The sequence below is a fragment of the Phaseolus vulgaris genome, chromosome 8 (assembly GCF_000499845.2).
Source record: "Phaseolus vulgaris cultivar G19833 chromosome 8, P. vulgaris v2.0, whole genome shotgun sequence".
Lineage (NCBI taxonomy): Eukaryota > Viridiplantae > Streptophyta > Magnoliopsida > Fabales > Fabaceae > Phaseolus > Phaseolus vulgaris.
The window spans coordinates 28,083,791-28,109,629 of record NC_023752.2 but is presented as its reverse complement, the minus strand read 5'-3'; the positions used below and the strand labels follow the sequence as shown (position 1 = coordinate 28,109,629).

Here is a 25,839-nt window from a genome sequence, read left to right as displayed (position 1 = left end):
AGTCCCACTTGGGTTAGCTTGGTCACCATCCTTGCTTATCCACCTTCCACCAATCTTGGTAAACCTCATTTTGCTTAGGGAACCACTATTAATCTCACTTGAAGGCTTTACAATCTCAGCCAGTTCTTCTTCAATATCTACTTCAAAATAATGTAGAAATTTAGAAATCAAAATGGCATAGGGATAGTGGAAGTCACTTAACCTTATAGCCTTTTGCATATGGTCTTTGATGATGTGAATCCAGTTGAGTTTTACTTTGTCCTTGATGCAGTAGATTAACAACAAGTCTTCTTTAGAGAGAGTAGAATGATTGCTCCCCTTTGGTGTGACAATCCAAGAAACTATGAAGGCAATGAGCCTTTCACCAAGCTTCAACCCTCTCACAGAAAAATTTCTCACCTTTGAGAGAGGATTCTTGAGACAATTCTTGTAGAATTGCATTTTGTTGAATTCTTCTATCACTCCAAGATTGTCTTTGTTTATTCTTAATCAAGAATACTTTAGCCCAGTTATAGCAGTCCACACATCATTGGTGATTACAATATCCACCCCCTTCACATGAGAGTTGAGAGTGTCACGATTAAATTGAAGGTTTGTGTAGAATACCTTCACCAAATCTAGGTAGATGTTTCCAGAAAGCTCAAGGAATCTCTTCAGCCTTTACTCCTTTAGAAGACTCCTCACCATAGTAAGATTCTATTGTTTTATCCAGGTGAAAGAAACAAGATTTGGAGTGTTAACAATCTTCCTACTAGTTTCATGTAGGTACTTTTCTATCAATTCTAATTCTCCTAAAAATCGGCCTTCTAGTTTTCCACCACTCCTTACTGCCCTTGTCTTCATTCTTTTGGAGGATGGAGGTGTTTATGCCATGGTTTAGATAAAGAAAGAGAATGAAGCACACTGCAAAATAGATTTTGTGAAGAGAGAAAAAGAAGAAAAACAGGTTATTTCTTGTGATTAAGTGCAACAAGTAACCTCACATATATATACCCAGAATAGTTAGTCAAAGTTGGCATTTAGTGGGTAGAATTCAAACTAAAAAAGGAATCAAATCAAAACAATAAAGCAGTTTCTGACAGACCTAACAGAAAACACATGCTGATTTGACCAAACTTAAAAAGCAATTTTAATTTCCAAGATTTCGAAGAATATATTCCATGAAGAGCAGTTATTGCAGAGAGAATTTTGTATTCAAGATTGTAATTAAAGCATTGTTGACCACACTCGTCACTGGGTTTGAACAGAAAATCAAATCAAGGCACATTAAATTAAAAAACATATTTGACCAGTGTTAACAAAGTTGAAACAATCGGTTGTTTGGAAGAAACAACCGGTTGAATTTCTGCAACAGGTGAAAAAAATTGAAAAATCCAAATTCTTTTAACATACATTGAACATACAAGGATTCAGGTTAAGGCACATAGTTTTGTATAGAAACAGGATGAATACAAGACAAATTAATCCATAACCTTAAGAGAAATATAGAATTGAATTTGAAAAGAAATGTCAAGAATAGGAATAACAAAGAGTTATTCTTCAAGACTTATGGTATACATATGAAGCAGTACACAATTTCAAAACAAGGCATTGCCTTGCTTAATTGCATCCATGAGATCTTGATCTTACAAATCCTTCACGTGGAGGCAAAAATCTGCAAAAGAAAGCTTATCATATCACAAGATTTAATCCCTTAAAGAACTTGGGACCTTTCATGTTAGATTTATCTTTAGAACCATCAAATATTCTTGGAATCCATTTAAAGATACCTTTAGGAACAAGAGATTTACGAAACCTACAGAATCTAACAGAATGACCTCTCTTCATACAGTAAAAGCATGTAACAACTGATTGTTTCATTCTTTTAATCGGTTGATTTTCTGGCACTGATGAAAAAGGTTTTGTAATCCCATTCTCTTTACTCTCTGGATAAAATCCTAAGCTTGTTTTTCCAAAGACACAATTTTGAGATGCAAGAACATTCTCAAAGTTGGATTTTCCAGTGTTAAGCTTATCCACAGTTTTCACAAGGCAGTGAACCTTCTTTTCAAGAGATTCACAGTTTTTACATAAACTAGAGTCACACATGTAAGCATAATTTTTGTAAATCAAATCCAGGTTTTCAAAATCGACTTTAGATTTTTCTAACTCTTCTTCTAGTGTTTTATATTTGTTTTCAAGCCAGTTGTTCAATCCTTTCAACCGGTTGTTCAAGAGAGCCAACCTATTAGCTTCTTCATGTGTTTCATTGAAAGCTTCAAGTAATTGGTAGTAGTTGTTACCTTTGATTGATGAAGATGAGCTTACACTGCATGATGCTGAAGCTTTTAAGCATAGATTTGCTTCTTCATTTTCTAAAGAGCTGGAGGAGGATATCTCATTATCATCCTAAGCTATGTATGCCTTCTTGGTTTTTCCTCTCCTTTCTCCTTTGAAATCAACCTTTTCTTTGCTCTCATTGTTAGGACATTCAGTTTTGATATGTCCCTGTTCACCACAGCCATAACAAGTATATTTGTTAGGATTAAAGTCATTTATATTTTTATAATTGTACCTCTTTGAAGATTGGCCTTTATTCTTTATCAAGAATTTGCTAAACTTCCTTGACAACAACTCATAGTGTCTTCATCATTATCACTGGAGTCTTGTTGCCTTTTCTAGTTGGCAGCTTTAAGTGCAATACCGTTGTTGTGTTTGTCCTCACTTTCTTGGACAACCAACCTATTCATCTCAAGCTCATGCTCCCTTAGCTTACCAAACAAAGAAGTTGTTGTCATGGCTGCCAAGACCTATCAAGAGACTTCAAGATCTTTATGTTCAGCTCCTCTTTGTCAAAGTTCTTCCCAAGGCTCATTAAGTGGTTCACAATGTGGGAAAACCGTTTCTGCACGTCAGAGATTGTCTCCCCTTTCTGCATTCTGAATAACTCATACTCTTGGATGAGAGCATGCTTTCTTGCCCTCTTTACATCATTAGTTCCTTCATGTGTGACTTCAAGGATGTCCTACATCTCTTTTGCTGAAATGCATTGTGATACCCTGAAAAACTCATCACAACTCAAAGCAAAGGTTATAATATTTTTAGCAATTCAGTCAAACTTTGCTTTCTTGCCAACAGCCTCAGTCCATTTAGATGGAGGCTTATCAACAAAGACACATATTTTTTAACTTGAGGTATAAAAGGACCATTTTAAATTGCTTCTCAAATACCTTTATCTGTGGAATACATAAAAATCTTCATCCTAACTTTCCAAAACTGGTAATTCATACCACAAAACAGTGGTGGTCTGTTTATAGAAGCATCTTCCTCAAAAGGTAGTTTATCAACCATTAGAGTAGTTTTAGAAAAAAAAAACAGAACTTGAATATTTTTCAGGAACCTAGCTCTTGATGCCAATTGTTAGAATTAATGGCCTAAACAAGAGGGGAGTGAATTGTTTGTCAAAAGATTTTCGAAAAGATTTGATAAGAATGAAGTTTTAACAACAATCACAGAAGAAGTAATCAAGGAAGCCAATCAAACAAGGTAATTGAAACTGTTTGCAGAATATCAATCGGTTGAAACTTCGTTTTAACCGGTTGTTTATGGCAACAACAATAACAAAATCAAATCAAACAGTTTATAAGGAGTGTGTGAGAGAGAGAGAGAGAGAGAGAGAGAGAGAGAGATTACACAGCCAATTTATACTAGTTCACTCAACTTTGAACTACATCCAGTCCCCAGAACAACCACTGGATTTCCACTAGTAATCAATCACAAATTACACACACTCAAAGCCACAAAGAGGTGTTCTAGAAACCACAAGAGCCCTCACCCTCTTTTCCTTTCACACTTTTAGAATATGTGGCCTTAAACAAGAGGGAGGTGAAATGTTTATTAAAGATTTTTTCAAACTTTGAAGGTATAATGAAAGTCAATGCAGAATCACAGAGAAAGAAACTAAGGAAAGCTATGCACAAAGTTGTTTTAGTTTATCTCCAGAAAATCAACTGGTTTTTTTTTGCGATTCAACAGGTTGTTTTTATCAGCCATTAATAAAACCAACTTAAAACATATATATTAAGATCAGAGAAAGAGAAAATCACACAAACAGATTTATATTGGTTCACTCTTACACCAAGAGCTACATCTAGTCCCTAGAAACCATTGGGTAATCCACTATGCAATCAAAACCAGATTACAAACACCACACACCAAAGTAGTGACCTTGAACCCCTCAAGAAACACACTACCTTTGGCAAACTACACCAAGAGTGTTGATCTTGAACACCTCAAGAACACACAACACTCATTGGCAACACAAATACATAAATACAATAATGAAGGAAGAAGGGAATAGAATACACCTGGGTATTACAAAGCTTAAAGTTCATAACTACAACCCAATCCTATTCCACACACTTAAGAATGATCCAAAGCTCTTTCAAATCTTGGAAAAATGTTTTTGATAAACTCTTTTTTTTACTCCAAGATTATGAGCGTAAGACCACCTTTATATAGACCAACCAAGTGGTCAAAAACATTTAATAAAGGAGTCAAGGTAGTTAGGATCATTTAAAACATATTAAAACCACTTAACAAAATTTTGTTAAGGTTTTCAGAAAAACAATCGATTGAATTGACTTGACAGCAAAGTCAAGCTTTTCAAAACCTTTTCAAAAACTACTATGGTAAAACAACCTGTTGTTTCAAAATTTCAACCTGTTGAAATTGCAACAGCATTTTAGAAAACTCATCTTTTCAAAAGGTTAAAGATTCAAATGAACTTGGATCATCTTAAGGAGTGAATTAACAAGTTTCAAACAACTAGACAACACACACACCCAACAATAAGGTCTTCAAGCTTTCCTCTTGGATTTGAAGACATCAAAGCATCTTGTTCAACAATCTCCCCCTATTTGATGAAGACAAATCCCTGGTTTGTTTGTGTTGTTGTTTTTTAACTTGAAAGGTCCTGCAAAACAGAATTTGTGCATATACAAAGCAAGTATACCAGCAAGATACCAAGGCACACAAAACCAGTTTTCTACATAAACCTTTAAGAAGAAAAACCAATCAAATAACCATAAAAACCAATACCAAAATTAGACTTGTGTGCAGCAAAACTATGGTGAATAAGAGCATGACAACAACAAAATTTAAACCATGATAAAACCAGATAACACCAGAGTGTAGCAGCAACAATACAACACATAAAACCACACAATTCTCCCCCTATTTGTCTTCACAAATAGAATGAAAGAAGGGATAAAAATAGAACAACCTGTTTGCATAAGTGTTTTCCAACATTGAAAACCAGCATATAGCAGCAATATAATAAACCAGAAAACCAGTGTGTGTAGCAGCACCATTGCAGCAACAAATCTTTGATATCATATCAGAATTGCAGCAAAATCTATGGTGTATCGGAGCTATGATAGTAGCAGAATCAAAGTACCATAGACCCCAAAAATCTTGCAACTGGAGCAAAGGTTTCACCATAATTTATGCCTTCTTCTTGATTATAACCTTTAGCCACAAGTCTTGCCTTGTTCCTTGTAATTACTCCAGATTCATCTAGCTTGTTTCTGAAAACCCATTTGCATCGAATGATGTTCATCTGGTCAGACCTTGGAACAAGAAACCAAACATCATTTCTTGTGAATTGATATAGTTCCTCGTGCATGGCAGCAACCCATTTATAATCCTTGAGAGCTTCTTCATTTGACTTAGGTTCAACTTGTGAGACAAAAGTCATATGCTCGTAGTAGTTAGATACAGTACTACGTGTAGAAACACCCTTCAGGATCTGGCTAGTGATGTTCTCCACTGAAAGATCCCTTGGAATTCTCCATTCCTTTGGCAGCTCTTCCTGTTGCAGAATTTCAACCGGTTGTTTCGCATAATCAATCGATTGTTTTTCTGGACAGGATTCCAGGTTCTCCAAGGTGATGCTCTGCTCATCTTCTTCTGCTTAAACCTTTGTAGAACCCTAATCACTATGAATGATTTCATCAAACACCACATGGACAGACTCCTGCACAGTTATAAGTAATCAACAACACCACATCAGACTCTTTATTCTTGAAGTTTCTTTACATAGGTCATGAGTTTTGATTTTTCAAGAATATGAGTAAGGTGTATGCTCTTAAACCATAATAAGAAGCATCGCTTTGATTAGTCTTCAACATAGTATCTGTACTTGAAAGGTCCTGCAACACAGAATTGATGCATATACAAAGCAAGTATAGCAGCAAGATAACAAGACACACACAAACTGGTTTTCTGCATATACAACATTAGTAGAAAAACCAGATAAAAGTGAAGTGTTCAAGTGCTTTCAAGTGCATAATAGCAACAACATAATGCACAGTTTTAAAGCTATCTATACAACCAAATCAAGCATAGACTTCTCCCCCTATTTGTTCTCACAAATAGACAATGAGAAGGGTTGTACAAAGCAAAAATCAGAATGATAATACAGTAGTCCAGCAGTACAAACAATGTTGACATTTAAAGAATAGAACATGACATAGAGCTTTCAAGAAAACAAGTGGATATAATCTTGTATTATCATATTCTGAGGCACATTCAATGTATATTTTTCCAAAATCAAGATTTGAAAAAGAGGAATGGTTTAATCATGCATAAGCAAACTTGGCAGCATTATAAAAAGGTGCCAAAGGAAAAATAATCGGTTGTTTCGAAAAAACAATCGATTGTTTTACTGTGACAGCAAAAAGAACATTTTTCATAACCAAAAATTACCTTTTAAATTGATGAAAATGCAGTATGCAATTTGTTCATACCTTTGCACAGAGAACCCCAATAGATTCACCCAAAAAGAAGACTTTGAGATGTTCATATGGTCACAAGGCATACTTGTTAGAATGTATGGCTTTAAACTAGAGGGGGGGTGAATTGTTTAAAGGGGGTTTTCACAAACTTTTTCAGCTAGAATGAATTTCTTTACAAGAAACCAGATTAGGAATTCAGTTTGCCAAGAAACAAAGCTCAACACAGTAAAGCAATAGAAAAACAATCGGTTGTTTCGCAGAAACAATCGGTTGTTTATACCAGTAAATATAACAACAACTGAATTTAAAGAGTTTAAGGAAGAGAGAGATGCACAAACAGTTTATATTGGTTCACTCTTAAACCAAGAGCTACATCCAGTTTCCCAGAAACCAGTGAGAATCCACTAAGTAATCAAAACCAGATTACATACACACACCACCAAAGAAGTGACCTTGATCCCCTCAAGAAACATACTTCCTTTGGCTCAGCACACACACCAAGAATGTTGATCTTGACAACCGCAAGAGCACACAACCCTTCTTGGCTTTACAACACCAGAATGTACACAATTCTTTAGAACGAATTACATTGTTACATAATCAACTCAAATCAATACAGAGAAATCCTATTCCACTTCTCTCTTGAATAACCAAAGCTCAAAGTGAAAACACAAATCTTTGAAAAGCTCTTTGAAAAACTCAAATCTGTTTTTCTTTCTTGTTGTTTGTTATAAAACATTAACAAACTATTTATATCATTCAAATCTTGGTCAAAGCATTTAAAGCAGGAGCGTATTCAGTTATAAAATCATTTAAAGCTCACTTAACTAACAAAACTATTCCTGTTAGGATTTCAAACAAACAATCGGTTGAAATAGTGAATCAATCGGTTGTTTTGGTTTGACAGCAAGTCAACCATCTAAAACAGTTTTCAAACTTTTTCAAAAACACCTAAGTATTAAAGAATCGGTTGTTTCGACAAAACAACAGGTTGTTTTTCACTTAGTTTGAAAAACACTTTAAACTTGAAAGATTTGAAAACACTTAAACTTTAGATTCAACAAAGAGTGGATTACGGAGATAAACTACCCCAGATCCTACTCTAAAACACATCAGCAACTCCAAGCCAGTTCAACCATCCATCAAACGCTAGGATTTGGATTCTTCAAAGCTTTGATCACACTTGATTCAAGAATACTTACATAAATTGAGAAATAAAAACACACATACTCTCTTTGAAGTTTCTTTTGATCAACATTATGCATGTGCCAAGGATGTCTCTTGACATTCAAAGAACCCTTCAAGACATATAGAATTCAAAAGTGTAGGTACAAAGATTGTCTTTACTCTTGATATTCTTCCCTTTAGCAGTCATTCTTCAAGCCCAAAAAAGATTCTTGGCTGCCAAGGATACCTATAAGAAAAGATTAAGAAGCAAGATTTGGTACCCTTATAAATTTGGGTCCAATGATGTTAGTAGGAACCTTAAATTCCTTAGGAACCCATTTCAAAATACCTTTGGGAGCAGAAAACCTTCTTACTCTGCAGAATCTAATAGTGTGGCCCATTTGCATGCAGTAATGACAAATTTCAACCGGTTTTTTCGACAAAACAACAGGTTGTTTTTCAAAGAGTTTTTGAATTGTTCAACTCTTCTTCCAAGATCTTGACTCTATTTTCCAACGAGTTGTTTAAACCTTTCAACCGTTTATTTAAAAGGGCCAACCTATTAGCTTCCTTATGAGTTTCATTAAAGGCATCAAGAAGTTGACTATAATTCTCAAAATTAATAGAAGTGCTTGAACTTACACTGCTTGTGTCACTTTCTTGTCTTGTCATTAGATATAAATTTGTTTCTTCTTCGTCACTTGAAGAGGAGCTTGATGAGTCATCATTGTAAGCTCTTCTTGATTTTCCTTTCTTCTCATACTTCTTTAAGTTTTTCCTCTCTTTGTTGGGACATTCAGTTTTAATATGACCCTATTAACCGCATCCAAAGCATGTATATTTGTTAGTGTTAAACTCGGTAGGTTTCTTGCTATCATACATGTTGGATGAGTCACTTTTGTTGTTTCTCTTCTTTAGGAACTTGTTGAATTTCTTAAACAGCAACCTAAATGTTTCCTCTTCACTCTCATCACTTGAGTTTTGACAGTTTTTGTTCCCAGCAACTTGACTTGATACAGATTCTTCTTTTTTCATAAGACAAACCTCCTTTATGGATTCTGAAGAGAAAAATTCAGCAAAAGATTCTTCTTTGTCCATCAAGGCACTCCTTGGATTCTTGTGATACTCTTCAAGGGTACTCCATATTTCTTTGGCAGAACTACATTCTGAAACCTTGAGCAATTCATTGGAATCAAGTGCAGATACAATGATGTTCATAGCTACACAATCAAGATGTTCTCTTTCAGAAGAAACATTTTCCGATATAGGCATGAGATAGCTATTTGTAATAACATTCCAGATTTTTCTATCTATAGATTCAACAAAGAATTTCATTCTTATGCACCACAGTTCATAGTTCATACCACAAAACAAAGGTGGTTTGTTTAAACAAGCACCTTCCCCAAAAGAAAATTTTTCAGCCATTTAAAAATGATTTAGGATCAAAGCTTAATAACTTTCAAGAACCTTGTTCTTGATGTCAATTGTTAGAATATGTGGCCTTTAACAAGAAGGGGGTGAATTGTTTATTAAATTTCAAACTTTGAAGGTATAATTAAAGTCAATGAAGAATCACAGAGAAAGAAACTAAGGAAAGCAATGCACAAAGTTGTTTTAGTTGATTTCCAGAAAATAAACTGATGGTTTTTGTGATTCAACTGGTTGTTTTTATTAGCAGTCAATAAAAACAACTTAAAACAGATATATGTGAGATTAGAGAAAGAGAGAATCACACAAACAGATTTATATTGGTTCAATCCTACACCAAGAGCTACATCCAGTCCCTAGAAATCACTAGGTAATCCACTATACAATCAAAACCAGATTACAAACACCACAAACCAAAGTAGTGACCTTGAACCCCTCAAGAAACACACTACCTTTGGCAAACCACACCAAGAGTGTTGATCTTGAACACCTCAAGAACACATAACATTCATTGGCAACACAAATACAGAAATACAGTAATCAAGGAAGAAGGGAATAAAATACACCTGGGTATTACAAAGCTTAAAGTTCAGAATTACAACCCAATCCTATTCCACACACTTAAGAATGATCCAAAGCTCTTTCAAATATTGGAAAACTGTTTTTGATAAACTTTTTTTCTTACTCCAAGATTAGGAGCGTAAAACCACCTTTATATAGACCAACCAAGTGGTCTAAAAAATTTAATAAAGGAGCCAAGGTAGTTAGGGTCATTTAAAACATATTAAAACCACTTATCAAAATTTTGTTCAGGTTTTTAGAAAAATAATCGGTTGAATTGACTTGACAGCAAAGTCAAGCTTTTCAAAACCTTTTCAAAAACTACTAAGGTAAAACAACCTATTCAAAATTTCAACCTGTTGAAATTTCAATAGCATTTTAGAAAACTCATCTTTTCAAAAGGTTAAAGATTCAAATGAACTTGGATCATCTTAAGGAGTGAATTAACAAGTTTCAAACAACTAGACAACACACACATCCAGCAACAAGGTCTTCAATCTTTCCTCTTGGATTTGGAGACATCAGAGCATCTTGTTCAACACACACAACCTTAGTCAGAACACCCTCTAACCTTACAGGTTTACACACCTTTTACAAGTTTAGAAAAGAACAATTACAAGAATAAGAAAGGAATAGATTACACCTGGTAATTCAGGAATCACAGAGCACCTATGATCAGATCTTGAACCAATGCACAACTACTTAGCAATCTTGTAAAACTTTGATTTGAATCTCTTCTCAAAAACAGTTTCAATCTCATTTTCTTGTCTATGTGTTGTTGTGTTTGAAATCCAAAGAAAACCATATTTATAGCTCTTAAAACTAGTGATTCCAGGTAGTTATGAGCCAAAACAATTTTAATCCAATTGAAAATGATTTAACAGGTTTTTGAAAAGTTGTTATCAAATTAGACAATCAACCGGTTGAAAAGTCGTTTTAACCGGTTGAATTGGTTATTACAGTTAGTCAACCAAGTCAAAAACAGTTTTGAAAACCTTCAATCAAGCTAAGTGTAAAACAACCGATTATATCGTGATTTCAATCGATTATTTTTCTCTTTGCTTAGAAAAACATTTTTCTCTTTTAACGTAGATTAATTTAGCTTTGTGCATAGGACAAGAATGATATGTACAAGAATTCTACACACCCTAGAACTAAGCTCCAACCAAAATCAGCAAAGCATCAACCCTACACTTCAGATTTGGATCATCAAAGCTTCCATGTTGTACAGAACTCTTCATGCATAGCAGTAGTTTAGTCTTCATCTTTGAGTGTAGTTCTCGTCGGTTCACCCAAACGTCTTCGTGCACTCACAACCACCTTTGCGTCCAGGACTCCCTCCACTCTAACAGTGCTTTCCTCCCTGTGGATCACCTAAAAAACAAGAGACAACGGGCGCCCTCGCGGCCGTTTGCACTCTGACACTCAAGTCAAACTCCGGGCAATGAAACACCAAAAAACTCTAAACTCTGAGAGCTTTATGTATGCTTTCGCATTAGAATTGCTTACCTTATTATATTGGCCGTTACCCTTTATATACTCTTTAGTGTTTCTGCTTCTTTCGCTAACTGTGACTTAGGCTTACTGTAGGTGCGTCTTTGCGTCACTATCACCCACTTTTAGGGCCATTTAGTGTGCAAGATCCCCTTACTTGGGTGTCAACTCATGCACCCAACCTCTGGGTCATCCGCCCTAGGAGTGCCCTATCTTATTCACGTGCCATGCATGCAGATCACCCCTGGGACGTGACTCTTACCAGTCGTCTCTTTCCCAGGGGCTCTTTGATTGTGGCGCACCCTACCGCCTCGTCCACACCCCCATGCACGGACCGTCTGTGACATTGACTTCTCCCTTACTGAGTCCTGGAATGTGGCTTGGAAACCACCTTTTTCGGCTCATCTTTATTATTTGGGTTACCGAGGTATGAGGCCTCCACGCCCCGTGCCTTGATGCTGCCCCCTCCTCGGCTACCCTCACCCGCGAGCTCCCCGAGACTCTGGCCCATCCTCCCAGCCTCCCAGTGGACCCAGTCTTCGGGGCCCCACCATGACTTTTGTCAACGCCCAAGTCTAAGGACTGGTCGGTAGAAGTGCATCATTGATTGTCTTTGGTTCAATCTTGGAGACAAATGTTGTATGATTGCAGATGTTTGCTACATTCCTTTTTGTTGATACACCCTTGTTGATCTATCCAATGATATTTTCAACTGAGAGATCTCTAGGGATCCTTCATTCTTTTGGAACATCACACTGTTGCGTATTTCCAATCGATTGTTTCGTTGAATCAACCGGTTGATTTTCTGTACAGTTTTCCAGATCCATCAAAAAGATATTATGCTCATCTTCTTTTGTACTGATTTTTGCTAGACCTTGCTCATACTTGTTAGTTTCATCGAAAACAACATGCACAGATTCTTCAACAGTCATAAGTTTCTTATTGTAAACTTTATTTGCATGACTAGATAGGGAGTAACCAAGGAAAATACCTTTGTCAGCTTTTGCATCAAACTACCAAGATTCTCTTTACCATTGTTTAGGATGTAGCATTTGCATCCAAATACCTTTAGGTGTCCTATCTGAGGCTTCCTTCCATTTAACAGCTCATATGGAGTCTTTTTCAGAATTGGCCTGATAAGAACACGATTCATCACGTAGCATGTTGTACTTACCGCATCAGCCCAAAAACACTTAGGTAAGGATGATTCATTCAATTTTGTTCTTGCTAATTCTTCAAGTGATTTGTTCTTCCTCTGCACCACTCCATTTTGTTGAGGTGTCCTTTGTGCAGAGAAGTTGTGAAAGATGCCTAGCTTGTCACAAAAGTTGTTGAATTTCTCATTTTGAAATTCTTGACCATGATCACTCCTAATTACTCCAAAGTTGCTACAACAGGTGTTTTGTAGCTTCTTTGCTAGCTTCTTGAAATCAGAATAGGCCTCCCTTTTTTAATGTAAGAATAGGGTCCATGTAAACCTAGAAAAATCATCTACAACAACAAGGGCATAATAATTCCCTCCAAGGCTCATAGTTCTAGGGGTTTTGAGGTGAAAACAAGGTTTTTCAGTTTAAAATATTGTTTTGTTTGTTTCCCCTTTTGGCAAGCTTCACACACATGTTCCTTCTCAAACTTGAGTTTGGGTAAGCCAATAACAAGATCATTTGAAATCAGTTTATCAAGTGATGCATATGTATGTGTGCAATTCTTTTGTGCCAAAGCCATGATTCTTCATTCTTTGTCGAAAGACAACCAATAGATGTAGATTTAGAGATATCAAGTAGATAGACATTATTTGATCTCTTACCAACCAACAGTACTTCCTTTGAGTTTGGTAGACGAATCTCACATGAGTTGGTTCTAAATGTGACTTGGTATCCTCTATCACAAAACTGGCTTATGCTGAGTAGGTTATGTTTGAGCCCTTCCACATAGAGAACATCATGGATTAGAAATATGTTTTCATTACCTATGGTGCCTTTTCCAAGGATCTTTCCTTTGTTATTGTCTCCATAGGTCACATGCTCTTCTTATTTAAGAGTGATGCTAACAAACTTTGATGCATCTCCAGTCATGTGCTTGGAGCAGCCACTGTCCAAGTACCATACATGTTGTTTTCTCATTAAGAAATCCTGCAAAAAACAAAACAGGTGGCAAGATCGGGTCCCCTAATAAATTTGGGTCCATGGATGTTAATCTAATTGCTAGGAACCTTAGGATTCTTGGGAACCCACTTTAGGATACCTTTAGGAACAGAAACTTTGCGGATTTTACAAAATCTGACAAAGTGACCCTTTCTCATGCAGTAGAAACAACAAACAACCGGTTGTTTGGACTTTTCAATCGGTTGATTTTCTGTAATGATTGAAAAAGGTTTCAAACAACCATTGTTCTTGCTTTGCGGGTTAAACCCTAAACCAGATTTTCTAAAAACACAACTCTGAGATGCTAAAACACTCTCAAGGTTGGATTTACCTTTTAAAATTTTGTCAATAGTTTTCACAAGATACAAGACTTTCTTTTGAAGAGATTCACAGTTTTTGCAAGAATTAGATTCACACTTTCAAGAAGAACTTCGATAAATCATTTCTAAGTTTTCAAAATCAGTTTTTGAGTTGTTGAATTCTTCTTCCAAAACCTTGATTCTATTTTTCAACCAGTTATTTTTACTTTTCAACCGATTGTTTGAAAGGGTTAATTTGTTAGCCTCTTCATGAGTTTCTTTAAAAGCCTCAAGAAGTTGATAATAACAATCACATTTGGTAGAGGTAGATATACTTACATTATTTGATGCAGACTCTTCTCTTGCCATCAGAAAAACATCCATTTTAGAATCTGCATAGGATGATCCAGCAGAGGACTCATCACTGTCCAACCAACCATTTCTTGAATCTTTATGAAACACATTCTAAAAAACAATTTCTTGAATCACTGTCCCACATCTCTTTAGCTGAAACACATTCTAAAACTTTAAGAAGTTCATTAGAATCAAGAGCAAAAATAAAGATGTTCTTAGCTACACAATCAAGATGATCTTTTTCATTTTTAGGTAAGACAACATTAGTTTCAGGCAGGTGTATGAAAGCATTGTTTGTAATGACATCCCAGATTTTTCTATCTATTGAGTCAACAAAAAGTTTCATTCTTATACACAACAATTGATAATTCTCACCACAGAATAGAGGTGGTCTATTTAAAGAAGCACCTTCCCCAAAAGAAAACTTGCTAGCCATTAAAGGATTTAAAAAAAAAAAACAGAACTTGAATAACTTTCAATAACTTAGCTTTTGAAGCCAATTGTTAGAATTAATGGCCTAAACAAGAGGGGGGTGGATTCTTTGACAAAATATTTTTGCAAAACAAACAATCACAGAAAGAGTAATCAAGGAAGCCAACACAAACAAAGCAATTGAAACTGTTTGCAGAAAAACAATCGGTTGAAACTTCGTTTTAACTGGTTGTTTATAGCAGCAGAAACAACAAAACAAATCAAACAGTTTATAATGACTGAGAGAGAGAGAGATTACACCATCAATTTATACTGGTACACTCAACCTCTGAGCTACATCCAGTTCCCGGAACAACCACTGGGTTTCCCACTAGCAATCAATCATAGATTACACACACTCAAAGCCACAAAGAGGTGATCTTGATAACCCAAGAACATTTACCCTCTTTTCCTTTCACACAACCACGGTCAGAACACCCTCTGGCCTTACAGGTTTACAAACTTTACTAGTATAGAAAAGTAACAATTGCAAGAATAAAAAAGAAACAGATTACACCTGGTATTTTAGGAATCATAGAGCTCCTATGATTAGTTCTTGAACCAATGCACAACCTTTAGGCAATATTGCAAAACTCTGAACAAATCTCTTCTAAAAAATGTTTTCAATCTCACTTTCTGTGTTTTATTTAATACAAAGAGAAACCATATTTATAGTTCTTAAATATAGTTGTTTTAGGCAGTTAATCATGAGCCAAATCAGTTTTAATTCAACTGAAAACAGATTTAACAGGTTTTTGAAAAGCTGTTAAGAAATGTGACAACCAACCGGTTGAAATGTCGTTTTAACCGGTTGAATTGGTTTTGACAGTTAGTCAACCAAGTCAAAAACAATTTTGAAACCTTCAAATAAGCTAAGTGTAAAACAACCGATTATATCGTGAACTCAACCGGTTGTTTTTCTCTTTTAAAACATATTGCTTTAGCTTGTGCATAGGATTAAGAATGATCTTTACAAGAATTCTAAACCCCCTAGAACTAAGCTTCAATCAAAGCAGCAAAGCATCAAGCCTTTCTCACAGATTTGGTTCATCAAAGCTTCCATGTTCTGTAGGTTTTACCAACGCCGAGGTGGGTTTCTTTCTATACCTTTAGCTACGCGCTCTTAGTTGTTGTTAATTGCGATTTTGTACCTCTTGACTCAGAATCTTACTGAGGAGAAAGCGTACTACTTCGGGACATATACTTAGGGTACCTGGACTCAGTATCTTATCGAAACAGGTATCTTGCCCAGCTTAAGCCAAACAATCTTAGTTATGGCTATCTACGATTATGGGTACCTAGGCTCAGAGTCTCACTAAGCAAAAGCCATCTCATATGAATCGGCATGGACTTTGACGCTCCTAGGCTTGGAATCTTACCAAGGAAAGGCTGTCTTTCTTGGGATAAGTCGCATAGGGAGCCTATTTTGGGCGTTTTGCCAAGGTAGGTAGTCTTACCTAGTATCTAGTCATCGACATTTCTTTGTAACTTCTTGCCTTTAGAATACCTAACGTGGGTGTCAGTTCACACACCATGTCTACTCTATTAGAGCCTTTCGGTTGGAGTATCTGTCTTGGCTTACACACCATGTCTACCCTTAAACAACTTTTATCTCTTGGAGTATCTGACTTAGGTGTTGGCTTACACACCAAGTCTACTCTTCCACATCGGGGTAGGTTGGCTTACCTTCCCTTGGTTAAATAATCTTAAGTCCATTCAGGGTTTCTAGACTCAAAATCTTACTGAGAAAAGGTTTACCCATCTGAATGGTATGGTTGTCAAGTCACTTAGACCTCATAATCTTACCAGAGGAATAGGCGACCTTGTTTAATTGTCAATCATTCACACATTGCGCTTACTCGGATAACATACCGGTCAAGTCACCTTCTTTTGTGTTAACGGAGTATTCTGGCGAAACATCTTCCAAGAATAGTTTTTCATTGGGCGACCTCATTAAAAAACCCCCATAAGGGAAAAAAAAGTGTCTCCTTAATTATTCAAATTGTTCATAAAGATCGACAAAATATATTTACTAAAATAAAACTTGAGGTTGGCCCCATTCCACGTTCGGGGTATAGCTCCACCCTCCAGAGTCTTGAGCCTATAAGCTTCATTTCCGAGTGCTTCTACCACGCGGAATGGGCCGGTCCACTTGGGAGACAGCTTATTCTCCAACTAGTAGAGGTGAGCCTTTCGCATCACCAGGTCGACAATCTGAAACTGTCGAGGTCTCAGCTTAGACTTTTGTTTCTGTTCGACCTTTCTCTTCAAAGCTTCGACTTTGACGTGTGCCTGCTTTCATATTTCGTCAAGTAAGTCTGAGTTCACTTTCCTCCCTTCATTAGATTCCTCTATCACGAAGTTCTGGAATCGCAACGAATTCTCCTGGATTTCTACAGGGATCATGGCGTCTGATCCATACAACAAACTGAAAGGCGTTTCCTTTGTGGTGGATTATGGACTGGTGTAGTAGGCCCACGAGATTCGAGGCACCTCTTCTGCCCAGGTCCCCTTATCTTTCTCCAACCTCCTCTTCAAGCCCCTGAGCAAGACTCTGTTAGCGAACTCAACCTGTCTGTTCGTTTGAGGAAGCTCTACCGAGGAGAACACCTGCTTGATGTCGAGCTTTGTCCATAGCTTGCATAGCTGCTAGCTTGCGAACTGGGTGTCGTTGTCAGACGCTAAATGTTTTGGGATCCCAAAACGACAAACAATATTTTTCCATACAAAGTACTGAACCCTGTGGGCAGTTATCTGCACAACTGGTTCAGCTTCTAACCACTTGGTGAAATACTCAATGACGACCACCAGGTACTTCATCTAACGAATCGTTGGTGGGAAAGGGCCTAAGATGTCTATTCCCCATGTGTAGAAAGGCCAGGGGGTGTGTATGGATCGCAACTCCTACGGGGGTGTGTGATGCCAATCAGCATGTTTTTGACATTGCTCGCATCATTGTGCATACTTTCTGCAGTCTTCCTTCATGGTCGGCCAGTAGTACCCCGCCCGAACGGATTTTAAAGAGAGAGCTCGTCCCCCAACATGACTTCCACAGATGCCTTCATGGAGCTCTGTCATGATGCGCGTACACTGATCCCTGCTTACACAGGTGAGGATAGGATGAGTGTAGCCATATTTGAACAGTTTTCCATCTACCAGGGTATACCTGCCTGAGTTCTTCTTGATCACCTTAGCCTCCACAGGCTCCCTTGGGAGCATGCCATCAACAAGGTAACACTAATATGGTGTCATCCAAGTTTCGCCCACGTCGACCTGGCAAACATCCGTCGATTCCTCTCCCAACAATCCATAGGCATTTACCTTGGGCACCTTTAGCGTTTCTTTTGTCAATGATCAATGCCTCTTCTTACGTCCTCCAAAGTCTCCACATGTTGGACCTCTCCCGCACAACCTACAATGGTTCTGGATGACTTAAGAGTCTCTTGAATGACTAACCTTTGGCGACCCTCCTTGGCTGAGCTAGCGAGTTTGGCCAGCAGGTCTGCTTGAGCATTATATTCCCTCGGAACATGGACTATATCAAACACGGGAAAAGTCTCCCTTAAAAGTGTGACATACCTTAAGTATGAAGACATCTGCGGATCTTTGGCCTGATACTCACTTGTGACTTGCCCGGTCACCAACAATGAATCACTTTTTACCAGCAAACTTCGAGCGCCCAATTCCTTGGCCAACAACATCCTAGCTACCAGCGGTTCCTACTCAGCTTGGTTGTTGTTGGCCTTGAAAGCGAATCTAAGGGTCTGCTCGATCAACAATTCATTTGGTCCCTCCAGTATTATACCAGCTCCGCTACTTTGCTGGTTAGAAGATCCATCCACGGAGAGAACCCACTGAAAATCTCCACCATCTACCTGAGTGGCTTCCGAGGAGAGCTCCACCACAAAGTCAGCATAAACATGGCCCTTAATAGGCCCTCTGGTTTCATACTGTACATCGAACTCGGATAACTTGACTGCCCATCACACCATCCGACCTACTACGTCAGGCTTCTAGAGGACCTTACGAATTGAAAGGTCGGTCATGACAATCACTGTGAAGCTCTGGAAATAGTGGCAGAGTCGTTGAGCTATGAATACGACTGCCAAGGCTGTCTTCTCGATAGCCTGATAGCGTACCTTCGGCCCCTATAGCACCTTGCTGATGAAGTATATGGGCTTCTGAACATGATCATGTTCCTGCACGATGACCGAGTTGATCGCTCGATCTGTAACTGCAAAGTAGACAGGCGAGCTAGCCAAGTACTCCTTCAACTTAAGGAACGCCTCTTCACATTCGCTAGTCCACACGAAGCGGTTGTTCTTCTTCAAACACTAGAAATAAGGATACCCCTTATCTCCTCCTGTTGATAAGAACCGGGATAGGGCGACCATTCGCCCAGTTAACTGTTGTACTTCCTTTACAGTGGCAGAGCTCCTCATCCCTATGATCACCATGCAATTATTGGGGTTTACTTCTATCCCCCATTTAGTGAGTAGGAATCCCAAGAACTTCCCTGCCTCTACCCCGAATACACACTTTTCTAGGTTCAATATCAGATCATACTTAGCTATTATGGTAAATAGCTCTTCCAAATCCGCAACATGTTGGTCTCTCTCTTACAAGGTGACGACCATGTCATCCACGTATGCCTGCATATTTCACCCAATCGTAGGGGCGAGAATCCTATCCATCAGTCTCTGGTAGGTTGCGCTAGTGTTCTTCAGCCCAAAGGGCATGACCTTGTAACAGTAACTGGAGAGCTTCATCATGAATGCAGTCTTGCTCTCATGGTAGGGGTGCGTGCGGATCTGGTTGTACCCCGAGAATGCGTATAAAAAATTGAGAAGTCGGCAACCCGAAGCGTTATCGACTAAGGCATCAATACTAGGTAGAGAATATGAATCCTTAGGACATGCCTTGTTCAGATCCGTGAAATCAACACACATTCTCCATTTCCCATTGGCCTTCTTGACCAACACTATGTTCGCTAACCACTCAGGGTATTGGATCCCCCTTATGTGGCCAGCACTTAGAAGTTTTTGGGTTTCTTCCTTGATGACCAGGCGTCTCTCATCATTGAACTTCCTTCTCCTTTGTATCACGGGTCTAACCTTTGTGTCCATCGTGAGTCGGTGGCACAAGAAGTCAGGGTCAATGTCGAGCATGTTTGAAGCAGACCATGCAAAAGCGTTTAAGTGTCTCGCTATTACCCCGACGATCTGATCTTGCATCTCCTGGTCCAGTGACGTGCCAAGCTTGAATTTCTTCCCTTTAATCTCTTTCTCCTGAACCTCACCTGCAGGCTCAGGTCACCTCTCGCTGGTGACTTCTACACGAGTGGTCTCATCGGGTCCCTGTGGTTGGGCGGCGACCACACATACTCCTCTTTTGTTTTTCAGGCTATTCTCATAACACTTCCTCGTCACCTTTTGGTCAGATTTGATAACGATTACTCCTCCCTCAAGGGAGAGCAACTTCATCTTCATGTGCCTCATTGAGGCAACCGCGCCTAACCTGTTCAAGGCAGGTCTGCCCAAAAGCATGTTATAAGCCAAAGTTTTGTTAACAACTAAATACCTTATACTGATTGTGCGAGATGAGGTGCCATTTGAGAAAGTCGTCCTCAACTTCACATGTCCCCTTACTTCCATCTAGTCTGCAGCGAAACCAAACAAACAGCCGCTGTATGGTCTCAGCTGGTCAAACGACAACTGCAACTTGTTTATAGTCACCGAAAACATCACGTCGGTCGAGCTCCTCTGGTCGATGAGGACCCTGTGTACTCTTCTTCCCACAGTAATGACCGAGATCATCACTGGATCGTCCTCATGTGGGACTACATCTCTCAAGTCAGCGTTGGTAAAGCAGAGGTCGGGCTCGGCCGGCTGATCAGGCTCTTGCGTCTCTACCGTCATCACCTCCCTCACGTACTTCTTAAGTTTAGAGGCGGTGCATCCTTCTTCTGAAAATCCTCCCGATATGGTATTAATCTCGCCATGGACAGGCACCTCGTGCCTTTGGTCCGCTAATGGTAGCTCCTCCTTCGATCCTTCCTGGCTCCTTTCCAGGTATTCCTTCAGGAACTCATCCTTTATCCGTCCTACTAACTGGTAGCCCAGGGTTATACAGTGTTCCACATCATGCCCGAAGGCCTTGTGGAACTCACACCAGATCTCCTTGCGTGGCCCCAAATTCCTATCAGATTTTGGGGGAACCACAACTTGTCTGCCATACCTGGCATAGCCAGCAACTCCTTGTAAGTCATTTTTGAACTTGGGTCGGAAAGGCAAGTCGTCCTTCGCCTTCGACCAAGACTGATTCTTTCTCGACACATAAGGTGTTCGCCGGGTGTCTAACCTTTTCTCGGTCACAGCTTCATGCACTCTCATTGGTTGGGCTCGACCGCCTTCTCTCGGTTTGACTTGCCTTGTGTAGGTGCTCTCACGTTTTACTGTTATAGCTTCTTCTGCGGTGATGTGGGCAGCAGCTCGTCGTCGGATCTCCCCAAAGGTCCTTGCCCGGTTCTTGATCAATGAGTCACTAAATGACCCTGACATGATCCCCTGCCCGAAGGCATGGACCATCAAAGCCTCGTCCTAGGTCTGGAGCTTTACCACGAACGCCCCAAACTTGTCCAAGAAATCCTTCAAAGGTTTTCCCTACAAACCCTACCTCTGTTTCACCCTGAAAAGGTCAAAAGGGACAGACGGTTGAGCTCGGTTGACGATGAGTTGTTCCCTGAACAATGAAGAAAACTGATCGAAAGAGGTGATGTGGTCATCTGGGAGGCCAACGACCCACTATAGCACTGTGCCTGTGAATGTGCCCATGAACATCTTGCAATGCATAACATTCGTTCCTCCCGAGATCATCATCTGAGCGTTAAATGTTGTGAGATGGGCCTTCGGGTCTTCTGTACCTGTAAAAACAATCTTAGGCGTCATGAAACTAGTCGGCACGACGATGTCCATGATCGCATGTGAGAATGGCATGGGGCGAGCCCTTGCTTGAATAGTTGGGCTTCGCTCTCCTGTGGAGCGCTCTCCCAGCCATTATACGTCCCTACGCAATTCCTCGTTGGCTTTGCGTAGCTCCTCGTTGTTTGCTCGTGACGCATCTAGCTCAGCCCTGAATTGGTCTTGCCTAAGTACCTGTTCATCTTGAACCTTCGCCATGAGCCTCTTCTGGTCAGCCTTAGATGTTGCCACTGTCTCTTGAAGAGCGCTAACGGTCTCCATGAGTTGTTGTATGGTGGGGTTGTTACTCCCTTCTGGTCCTGATAGACCTTGCCTTGTATTCCTCATCATGCCTAAAAGCTTGAGCACAATTGCGGGTGGGACCTGGTTTTATCGGGTCCCATAGTGGGCGCCAAATGTTCTTGCTGGTTGACCTGTTCGCCGGTTGACTCTAATGACAAGCTCTAGCTCCGTCTGTCTCTATTGGAACATGTTCTTCCCTTTGTTGCGTCGGAACACGGCTCCGTTGAAACAGAGGGGGTTCTACCTGTTGATTGCACTCTGACGATCTAGTCAGTACAAGACTTACAAGAAACAAGAAGTAACTAGTTTCAGTCTTAGAAACAACGTACCTTTAACCTGAAATCTCAAGTTCCTTTTATAGCCTACCTCTTGTAACAACTTTCTATCACGAGAATATAATCTCAACTGAAAGCATACTCAATAAGAAAATATTCTGCTCAAGGCACACCCTCTTAGTGCCGCAACCGAACAGAACTTTTCCTCTCTGAGCGCTCTGGTCCAATGCATTGACTAAGATCTAATAATTAATAAACATCATTATTTTTTTCTTACTTCCAAGTTAAACTTTATATATTATTTTTTTATTATAATATTTAATTGATATCTATTATAATTATTATTTTAATATAATATTTTATTATAAGAAGTTGTTAAAAATAATGAGTGTGGACAGGATATTTTCCTTTCTTAAAGAAACAAAAAGATTACTTCACACTCCTACCTTAAATAAATTATCTTTTGAAGCCTTAGTATTCTTCTTTTATAATGTATTTGCACGTAAACATGTTGTAATTATGCACAACTATCCCTGAAAAAGACAAGTTATTGTTAATTTTTTTCCTGTTTGTTAAATGTTTTGAATTAGACCGTGAATGATGTTTTGTTGGGAGTAACACAAGCCGCTCTCACTCGCTATTTGAATCGAGCATATGGTAATCTTTTATATTTCTTGCAGTTCAATTTTATTGAAACTTATACTAATTGTAAAAAAATCATTTAATAACAACTTATGTACACAACAATAAATAATCACTATATTATTATGTTAGAAATTAAAAAAATATTAATATTTAAAACAATTTTTAAATTGGTATCAAACATTAACTATTAAAGTTTTAGTTACTAATCATTTTAATTCTAAATTAATTTATAATTTTAAATTAAAAATTAATTTAGAATTTAAAGTAATCAGTATTAAAATTTTGATAGTTAATTTTTATATCAAATTTAAAAATTATTTTATAAAATTTTATTAATAATAAAAACTATTTTAAATATTAATATTTTTTTAATTATAAACTAATATCTAACTTAATTATTATAGTAATTAATTATTTTTTTTTTTAAATTAATTAGTATTAAATGATTTTATACCTGCTTTCAAATTATCTGTCCTCAAACAAATAAGAAATTATTTTCGTACTTGACCTTAAGCAGATCTGGAATCAAATGTCAATGTTGCGAAACAGAGATCAAGTTTCCTAAAGAAGGTTCGCCTTAGGGCATTAGTTCTTGTTAACATTAGACCTATTGGTGGAATACAGGTGAGTGTAGTTATCGAATATTAAGTTCCATTTGGAAATCTTTTCTTATATGAAATATTCAACAAATAATAGTTTAATATTGCCTTTGTGGAGTTTAGCTTTACCACAATGTATTATGAAGTATTTCTAATTATCATACAATTGAATATTTTTTATATTAAAAATTTATTGATATTTTTGATTTATTATTCTATTATATCATATTGATTATTTTTTCTTCTCATAAAATAATTTAGCCATTCACATTTTCACTTTAAATATGTCAATAAATAATAAAGTATAAAATACTATAAATGTTTATAAAGCATAAAAATAGAACAAAATATTTAAGGATGAAAAATGGAAAAAAAATTATATGTTATGCTGACGTGTTATTTAAGGAACAATTCTTTTCTTAACATAAAAAGTTAATAAATAATAAGGATCAAAACAAAAATAAAATTTTGATTGAGCATTGGAACAGAAAGGAAATGATGTTTTGTTCAGAAGTCCTTTAAAAACTTCACAGACAAAAAGTTATTGAAACCCTATCTTTCTCTCTCTCTCTATCTTTATATATATATATATATATATATATATATATATATATATATAATTTTCATTCTATAATAGTTTTACGGTGTCATATAAATGCAAATGACAAGGTAAATATTAACAAATTAGTAGTTAGCATATATATGGTAGTTTGTAAAGAAATGATAGTGTAAATACATTTTACACTGTGGTGTTTTGTATTTTCTGATTATATTTTGTAAAATCAGAAGCAGTTAGAGTGTCCTCTATTATTTTTTTAATTTATGTTGAAAAAAAAAGTCCTAACGATTGTTGTGCCAATTAGGATCTAGCTGATATGATGGCAGAGAAATCGAAAGTAAAATGGGGAAATCGTATGGGATACATCATCCTCCCATTCCATATTGCTCTGTATGAAGATCCATTAGAATATATTCGTAAAGCTAAGGATAGAATCGACCGAAAGAAGCACTCATTGGAAGCAATTTGCTCCTACACTTGTTCAAAGGCAGTACATAATTTATTAGGTGCCAAGGTAAACATTCAGCTATATCTCAGTGCTACACATTCTGCATTACTTGAAACAAACCTTACATTTATGAAGTAACACGGTTATTACTTTATGTTTTTTTCATTTTAGATAAATTATTTTTTTATTTATTAATATTTTTTCATGTAATGATTAATGATTATTGAATTTTGAGTTATCAATTAACTGAAATATCATATTGATAATGATTAACATCAAAATTTTATATTAAAAAAATATTATTATTTTATTTTGGACTTTCTTGTAGGTTGCTGCTGCGATGACAGAAAGACTTCTCTTAAACACGACCATAGCCTTCTCTAATGTGGCTGGTCCCGTGGAAGAAATTAGCTTCTATGGTCATCCCGTGGCATACATTGCTCCTACGGTCTATGGACTCTCTAACGTAAGTATTGAATCATTTATATGTACTCTTCATATAAATATATAATTTTAAACATAAATTAGTACATCTTAACTTGAAAATAATATTGTGAGTACAAATCTTAATTTATTATAAAATTAAGTTAAGTTTAAACACTTTCTAATAATATATATTTGATCTAACTTGTTAAACAATTCGGTATTTGATAGAGGACAAAAATTATGAGAATAATGCAAGTCCTTCTTTATTTCTTTGACAGGCACTTACAATCCATTTCCAGAGTTATGCAAACAAGATGACCATTTCTCTAGCAGTGGACCCACTTGTTATTCCCGATCCTTATCTTCTTTGTGATGATTTAGAACAATCGCTCAAACTCATCACTGATGCTGTCCAGAGAAAGAACATTGTCGATCTAGTTTAGTAGTACAACATTAAATAATGAGATTTAAACAAATTTGGCAGGCATTTATTATTTTTCATTTGAAGTAGAATTTATATGAATAACTTCGGAGCTTATATTTTGTTGTATACATTACTCGTAAATTTCATACAGTTTGGAAAAAGTACTAGAGTATATTTTACTCCATCCATTCAATCACAAATCAAACCATGAACGTACGTATATACAATATTATAAAATTTAGAATAAGAAAATAATTCGAAGATTGAATTTACCTCTCTCTCTTTTATCAAATATTATGAAAAATATATTTTTTATATTTATTCAACGTATGCCTATTATTTATATACAATCATATTGGAGAGATATGCTCCATATAATTTACTACTTCATATATTATGTCTATCTATCAACAATTACATTAAACTATTGTCTTATTTTTATTACGCACATTATACATTGATACACTTTCTAAATATATATATATATATATATGAAAAATATAATAA

The 25,839-nt window shown here is 37.1% G+C and overlaps 1 protein-coding gene across 3 annotated transcripts in view; it reads left to right on the top strand.

Moving 5' to 3' along the window:
- Window positions 1–25,516, top strand: part of LOC137826906 (wax ester synthase/diacylglycerol acyltransferase 11) — a 31,924-nt gene extending 6,408 nt beyond the window's left edge. The window contains exons 3-7 of one of the 3 annotated variants that reach the window (XR_011083618.1): window positions 22,822–22,888; window positions 23,394–23,500; window positions 24,339–24,540; window positions 24,811–24,948; window positions 25,187–25,340. Coding sequence is in view for 2 of the 3 variants with exons in the window: in XM_068633063.1 (XP_068489164.1) it covers window positions 22,822–22,888; window positions 23,394–23,500; window positions 24,339–24,548; window positions 24,811–24,948; window positions 25,187–25,351 (687 nt within the window). In the remaining variant the exon portion in view is untranslated. Of the gene's footprint in view, window positions 1–22,821; window positions 22,889–23,393; window positions 23,501–24,338; window positions 24,549–24,810; window positions 24,949–25,186 lie in introns of all 3 variants that reach the window. The other 2 variants (XM_068633063.1, XM_068633064.1) reach the window with 2 other exon arrangements.
- The last annotated feature ends 323 nt before the right edge of the window (window positions 25,517–25,839 follow it).